This window comes from Malus sylvestris, chromosome 16 (genome assembly GCF_916048215.2).
Source record: "Malus sylvestris chromosome 16, drMalSylv7.2, whole genome shotgun sequence".
NCBI classification, from domain to species: domain Eukaryota; kingdom Viridiplantae; phylum Streptophyta; class Magnoliopsida; order Rosales; family Rosaceae; genus Malus; species Malus sylvestris.
The window spans coordinates 11907603-11915315 of NC_062275.1; the positions used below are offsets into that span (position 1 = coordinate 11907603).

The following is a 7713-nucleotide window of genomic DNA, read 5'->3' on the forward strand; positions in this document are numbered from 1 at the left end:
CTAATTATTTTTTCCTATATGGACTTGTCTTTCTTGGGGATGAATGATTTATTCTCCCTCTTATTACTATAAATAAAGGCACTACGTAGGGGAATAGAACATCCCTTAACACACATTCCCCTACGATTATACAAACACATCTTTTTTTCTCTTTTCTCTTCTTGTCCCGGGCTCTTTTCCCTTGGTCAGATAAAATAGGCCACAACAAGGATGATTTTGTATAAAATCAATAAAAAACAATTGGTTCGATCATGAGAAATATTATAGAGTACACCCAAACTAGACGATACCACAATGTTAATTACTGCCTTATTAGGGCGAGCATATATATACATATACAGATGTATACAAGCTTTCTAAATTAAGGATGTCTTTAACTTCCTTAACCTATTTTCATGGTGGCAGTCAATAATCAGAATCTTTAATTTTTATATTCGTTTTTAAGGATTATCCGTGTCAAAAATTGACTAATAAGTCAACACTTATTTAGCTACGTGGTTGCCCGCATCTCATTTCAACTTCGAACCATGATTTTTTACATGGAAACTTTAATGAAAAATTTCTGATAGTGTTTACTTTAATGAAAAATCATATTTTGAAACTAAAAAATCAATTTTGGTACTATTCATTTTATCTTTTATTTTGTCCTTATCGTTAAAACTCAAAATTTTCAACACCTTTTCATTAGTTTCCCTTTTTTACATACTTTAGATGAAAAGATTTGATTTGATTTGATTTAATTTTTTTTTTTTTTTGCGAAGATGATTCTTGAATGAGTATCTAAGATAAAGACATTTCCGACCCTCAAACGTATAACAATCTAGATAATAATGGGTTTCCCCTACTAATTAGATGGAATACTTTTATGACACATTTATGTACGGAATTTCGGTGTTTACTAAATATTGAGGAATAAAAAATTTAGTGGAACCCACACAAATTTTGAAATCCTACTTCAAAAAATTTGGAGGATTTGGATTCCCTATAATTTGGTGGGAATTGAATTCCCGGTTATTGGGGGGAATCGGAATGGATTTTTCTTCCCCATTATACCCTCACTTACTTCTACTATTTCAAAATTGCCCTTTGCATTAACCCAACACCAAATTTTGTCATTTACCCAACACCAAATTTTGTTCTCTCGGTAAAAAAAAATCAAAAAATAAAATTAAAAAGAATTAAAGTTTTTCTCTTTAAAATTAAATAACGTTTTACCCAAAATAAATTACTAAAATGGGGGCATTTTATTAATTACATTGATTTTCATTCTGATTCATGTAAATTAATAAACAACTTATATGGTTAAGTATTATTCCTACTCCGATTCCTAAAATTTTTAATAAACAGTTTCAACATGAATCTGATTTTAATTCCACTCCATTTCAACTCCTCGTCAATTAAATTTCTTTCATTTTGATTACAGATTAGTAAACTAGCCGTAAGCTTTTTAGGTCGTTCCACTTCCCACTTTGCCCGCGTATACTTGGAGGGGACCATCCAACTTCCACTTTTCATGAAATTTCATATCAATATTATGCTTTTTGTCCAAGTTAAAGGCTTTACCAACTCTGGCATCTCCATCATGCGCTAGAGGAAGATTAATGGCTATTTTCTCCTCGTTATAGCATCCAATCAACGTCACTTTTATTACAATGCACTATCTTTTGCTCGACCAACTTCATATATCATTCAAAGAAAAGAAAAAACGTCTGCATATCTTTCTGCAACTATTTTGGAATAGTTAACGTGGAGTGACATGAATCAATCTTTATAACAAGGATAAAAAAGTGAGATCACCATTCATCACTCATTGTTTTGTGGTGGATAATATTACACGCAAATGTGAGACTCACTCGCCGTATTATCTCCGACTATATTGAATTTTAATATATATACCAATTAGTTTTTAGGATGAACTGTCAATTTAGTCTTTGAATTATCACCTTAGTGAAAATTAGGTCCGTAGACTATTTTTTCAAAAAAAATCAGTCATTGAATTATAAAAATTTGTCAATTACATCCCTAATATTACATTTGAAGCTACTATATTCAATTTTCCATCAATATAAGTCATGTTATTTGCATGTGATACATATTAGAGGGTAGATTAGTAGTTTTTCATAAAGAAATAGTCTATGGAGTTAACTTTGAAGGGAAAATTGGTAGTTTTTCATAAGAAATAGTGTAAGTTAACTTCGAAGGGTATATTAGACGTTACATTCGCAACCTATATGAAATGTTAAGGGTATAGATGCGAGAAAATGACGGTATTATAATCTAAAGTGTGTCAAGTGACTTAAGTTGGCGAAAATTTGAATAAAATAACTTTGAATATAACAGTATGGATGAAATTAGTAATTTTTATAGAATTTAGGGGCTCATTTTTCCGAAAAAAAATAATTCAGGAACTAAATTCACACTTCACTCTAGTTTTTAATCTGGTGGTACTTCGCTTTCTCAAAGTTAAAAAAGGTTAAGTTCCCCCCTCCGCAACTGATTGAAAAGAACAAAAGGTCCACATTATGCAATTTTTCAACTTTCTTATTTCCCTTCCTTTTTACCATAGGGTAAAGGTAGAGACTATACTAAGCCAACAACATTCACCCTGCCATGTTACTAGGGGTTAACCTAACACATCTAACATGACACTATCCACCACCCTTAAGTGATGGTGAGCATCACCATCATAATAATTTCCGTTAGATGAGTTAAAGTTTTGAGAATAGTGTAGTCGGTTGATTAATCACACTCATTCAACAGCAATTAACGTGATCTATAAAGAGAAACATAGTGATCAAACTTATAATCATACCTGTCCATCTTAAGTTAAATTTATATTGTTTCCACACAGAACCTAAACCGAAAGCTCAACTTGTGATGAACAAGAGAAACATAGTGATATGTATAAAATAAACCAATGATTTGAATACTAACAAGCACACAAATACAACAAGATCAGCAAAAGAAACATATGCAGGAAACTAAGGTGGAGCTGATATATAAACATGTCTCAGGCATTACAATTGCAACATATCAGCAACCACTTCATCTACCAAAGAATCAAATATTTGACCCTCAACATCTACTCCTAGTGCAAATGCATCGGTTTCGAAGTCCAGCCATCTGCCATAGGGGCTGCCCATGTCCTTGTCCACGAGCTCGTCCACCATGCATTCCCACATGCCTTTCCAACCTGAGAGTTCTTTGTACACTTCTTCGGCTAAAGACGCCTTTCTCCTCACCATTGCTACTCCTTTCACCCATGCGCTGTATCCCCCGCCCACATAACGCCTGCACTTCAAGTCCAAGCATTCACTTGTACAATCAAATAGTTCCTTTCGCCTTACCCTGGACTCTCCACCATCAATTTCAGACTGTCCTCTTCGACATTCCAGCAGATTGAAGAGATGAGGGTTTATGATCTTCCTGGCCCGGCCCAATGTAAAGTCTTGAAACATCAATTCGACATTACATAGTGTCTCCTTTATGTATTCCAATTCCCACTCATTTGATCTCAAAGATTCTTTTATGTGAACTGTAGCTGCATGGGTTCTTGCCACAGTTCCTGTATATGTTGAAGAAGCAGAATCTGATAACTCGGTGTCAGCTTCTACTGAATGGAACTTCTTGGAAGAACTGAAAACATTAACTTCCCAAGCTTGGACGGATGAGCACAACCTGCTTGCTGAAGAAACCAAAAAAATGTGTTCAGGCAACCTAAATAAGATACATTTCAAAATTCAAAGAGTGGAAACAAAATAATAAAAAATATATATAAGCATCTTATACCTTCTGTACTGTTACTATCAGTGGTAATTGAAGAGCCATAACTTTCATTTGAAAAAGAAGATTCCAGAACAGAGACTGGACTAGGATGCCGGCAATGCACCTGCCCAGCTTCAATAGGACTGCTGCTATATTCCTCTGCCTTATCGACTCCCTGGAAAATGTTGAATTTTTGTCAGTTACAGTCTGATCAAGTGCAAAGTTACCACCAGTAATCTTATAACTTTGCGGGAAAAAGGAATAAACTAAAGTGGAAATATAAAAGGATAAAAAGAAGGGGAATTCCACAGAAAAAGACCAGCATTTTCAACAGAATTAGCTAGTAATAGTGAAAGTCGGCCCAACCTGAAACTTCTGTTTCAATCTGAATGCAGGAGGAGTGTCAGCTTCAAATCGATCACCCGATTTCTTGGTAACCAACAGATGTTGGTCTCTCTGGTCATTTAACCTTTGCATGGAGCTAACTGCATTATAATTGGGTTTCACATCCAAATTTGAAGCAGTTGAAGCTGAGCATACTTTTGCAGCTTCACGACTAGAAGATTCACTCCCATAAGATAATTCCCTTAACTTTTGTTCCAAAAGTGCACTCAAAGCATCACCGCTTATCACATTGTAACCCACTGAGGATGGCTTCATACTGTCCGTGTCAAGCAACAACCGTTTACCTCGGTGATCTGTGCAAAGACTGTTGCTCTTCTGCGCAACCAGAGCTGAGATGTCAGTGCCAAGCAGTGATCGTGTAAGTGGGGCTGTGAATGTAAACGAAACAACATCCATGCCTTTCTTTCTGCAATCTTCAGCCCAACTATAGTGCCTGTCAGTAACTGGATTAGATTGAACTCGCTTCTGATTTTTGTGACTCAACATATCATCAACAGCATGATCCTTATTAAACTGAAAGTTTCCATCTATTGATCGTTTCTTCCTAGGATAATTCCTTTCGTTCGAGTAGGACACTTCTTTTTCACTATCCGTTGCCTCTGAGCCTAACTTCCTGGATCCAATTTTGGAGTTTCCACTACTTCGAACTGAGCTTTTGTGACGACCAGAAGAAGAATCCCCAGACAGCACTTTTCTACCCTGCGAGTTGGAAACCAAAGGCTTTGAAGGTAATTTCTCTTTATCAACTACACCATTTTGTTTCTGGTTATTCTGCTTAAGAGCACCTGAAGCATTATGTGTAGAAGGTTTCTTGTGCAGATTCTTTTGAACATTTGGTTGGGTCTGGAAGGGCTGGTTTGAGATGACCTCATTCTGTTCTCTCTGACCCACTGAGCTTATATTTCTACTTAAATTCTGACCTCTTTTCTGAACATTGACCTTTGCTTGGATTGCAAGAGAAATGGACTTCACCTTAGTTTCTTCTGTCTCCGAAGAAGCCCTGAATGACAAATCGAGAGATCCATTCCAGCTCTTATTCAAAGACTGTCCCTGAAGAGACTTAGCAGCATTTGATTCAACAGGCTTTTGGGACACCTCAGAAGGCTTCGTTTTCTTGTAAGCAGCTCCAACTTTATCTTTTAAATCTTGATCTTTCAAGGTTTCTGAAGAAGACCCAACCAGTGGAACTTTTCGGGATGCCTCCACCTTTTCTTTGAGAGCCTGAACCTTCAGGGGCACAGAAGAGGCCCCTACTAAAGGCATCTTGGCCTTGGCGGTGGCTGGAGGTCCAGGTTCAATAATTTTTGCAGCAGCTTCCATTATGTGAGCAGCATTCCTAGTGGAAACAAAGCCGGGATTCTTAATGGGAGACAAAAGTTTATGGTGTGTGAGCGGAATAGACTTAGCTGATCTAGGAGGCAATGTTTCAGTCTGGAACCTCTCAATTGGCGTGCTTTGCATATTCTGGGGCTTTGGCTCCAAAGAATTCCTGGTAGGGCCATCCATCCTTTTTATGGGATTTCCAGAATACCTTAACTGATCGTCATGATAGCACTCGACGTTTCTCCTGTGATAATGAGCATCTTGGAGAGATTGAGTGTCAAAATATGGGGTAGAGTAAGGCTCAGAAAAACTGGACGTGGGTAAGGAGTCTAATCCCATAAGCTTGGCTACCACACTAGGGGCTTTCGCTCCAAGTCCTTCTTCATCTGTAACAGATGAAGCACAACTATAATCGCTGCTACCTCTGATGCTTGACGCTGCCCCAGTTTCATCCTCGTCTACCTAGAATAAAACAAGAAGTGTAAACAGTATTAGTTCAAACTCCATATCGAAATGGTCTAAAGAAATAAGCAGTTCTAGAACACTGATCACCAGATGCTGTCGCGTCATTGGCAAGTTCCCATGGCTTCTCTTTCCCTGTTTTGAGCGTTCTAAATAAAAAAGAGGAAGAAATCAAAATTCAAAACAACCACCCATGGAATAGGAAAATGATACAAGACCAAAAGTGAAAAACATATATGTTGTATGCGTATGCTGATACAATAAAACTGTACCTGATGAATCCGACTTGCCAGAGAATAATTTTTTTCGAGACTTTGCAGTCCAGTCAAATAAATGAAAGAAACCGCCCACATGACCTGCTCCACTTTTCGAACCTTCTCTCTCAACTCCCATTGTTCTGATGCAAAAAATAAGAACACATCAACAATTAAGTAAAATAATCAAGGAGGAAAACAATTTCTATTCCAGTTGATCAGAACAAAATAATTTTATGAAACGTAACAAGTATAACATAACCCATTAAAATGGTAATTAGCATGGAAGTCCTAAACAGAAAATGATAATCTTGTATCAGATGATCTAAAATGTTGTGAGTCCTAATAACCTTCAGGGAGGATTATTTCTATGGTAAATAAATACTAGTCAACTATCGTTCTAGCTTTCGAAACCAAGACAGTGTGAACCTCACCAAGAAAGACAATGCTGAGAACTATTGTTCCAGCTTTCGGTATCTTCAAGCATAGACTAGCCTATGAAATTCAATAAACTGAATCAGACTCTGACCTTTCTGCTTCAACTTAAGACATGCAACTAGAATTTACCCTTGCATCATATGCTCTTCAAATACCTAGCTTTCTAAACCCAATAGGATCAACAAATTGCATAACCCAATTCAGAAGACCATCAAACACACAAATCCCAAATGTCCCTGATCTAAGCATAAGGTCAAACAATTCCAAAAGGCAAATAAAATGAAAATTTTGTATCCTTGATTCTTTATGCACCTAACTATGAAAAAAGAGATCCATTCTGCAAATAAATAACCGTAAATCAACATTCAGCTCAATAAGTTCCCAACAACCAAATAATTCCAGTAAATTACATAAATGTAGAATATGCAGCAGAACAACAGATGTCAATCTACTTCAATCCACCATTTTCCCACATTTTCTCAGCAACAAATCACTCCCCCCAATACAAGATACAAAACAAAAAACATCAAAACAAATCAGACCCAATTCACAAATCCAAAAACCAATAACAAAGATTCCAACTTTTATTGAAATTCAAAGTAAAAAACTTACAAGAACTAGCGGGCAGGAATCAACTCAGCCTCTCTCTCTTTCTCTAACAAGTGAAGTAAAGTGAAGGAAGCAATGAAAGATTCAGCAGGATGCGAGGAAACACAATTAATGGAAAATCTTTCATTTATTTCCTATCAGAGGTCAGAGTCTTCGTCCAGAAACTTATTTACTCACTCCCCCGTGTAGTTCAAAGGAATAAATGGGGATAGAGTCGATGGACAGTGGGTCTTTACTGTTTTTTATACAAATTTTTTTTTTTTTTTTTTTTTTAGAAAATAAAAAAATATAGTAAAATGCTGAAAAGGTTGTAATTTTCTAACGTCTCTTTAGAGAGGGGCTTCATTTCAATTCAAATTCCAAATGTGGGCGTTGGAGTGAGGCAGCGAGATAAAGTTACCTGGCAGTGCATGCGGGGGATGAGGGTTTGTGACGTGGCGGTGCATGTTGGGCTACG

General features: G+C 36.7%; 1 protein-coding gene across 1 annotated transcript; it reads right to left on the minus strand.

Annotated features, from left to right (window-relative positions):
* Nucleotides 1–2791: 2791 nt before the first annotated feature.
* Nucleotides 2792–7474, minus strand: LOC126606438 (uncharacterized). Its single transcript, XM_050273833.1, has 6 exons — nucleotides 7260–7474; nucleotides 6228–6352; nucleotides 6046–6104; nucleotides 4132–5955; nucleotides 3790–3940; nucleotides 2792–3685 (listed from the first exon to the last, which is right to left on the minus strand). The coding sequence occupies exons 2-6, from the start codon at nucleotides 6346–6348 to the stop codon at nucleotides 3018–3020; spliced, it is 2823 nt and encodes a 940-aa protein (XP_050129790.1). The 5' UTR covers nucleotides 6349–6352; nucleotides 7260–7474; the 3' UTR covers nucleotides 2792–3017.
* Between the last annotated feature and the right edge of the window lie 239 nt (nucleotides 7475–7713).

Bases quoted from the DNA above. Each gene is read 5' to 3' on its own strand.
- LOC126606438 (XM_050273833.1), bottom strand. From the start codon at position 6,348: ATGGGAGTTGAGAGAGAAGGTTCGAAAAGTGGAGCAGGTCATGTGGGC. The intron at 6,105-6,227 runs GTACAGTTTTAT...TTTTTTATTTAG, and splicing joins TGGCAAGTCGGATTCATCAG to AACGCTCAAAACAGGGAAAG. The intron at 5,956-6,045 runs GTGATCAGTGTT...GTTTTATTCTAG, and splicing joins CAATGACGCGACAGCATCTG to GTAGACGAGGATGAAACTGG.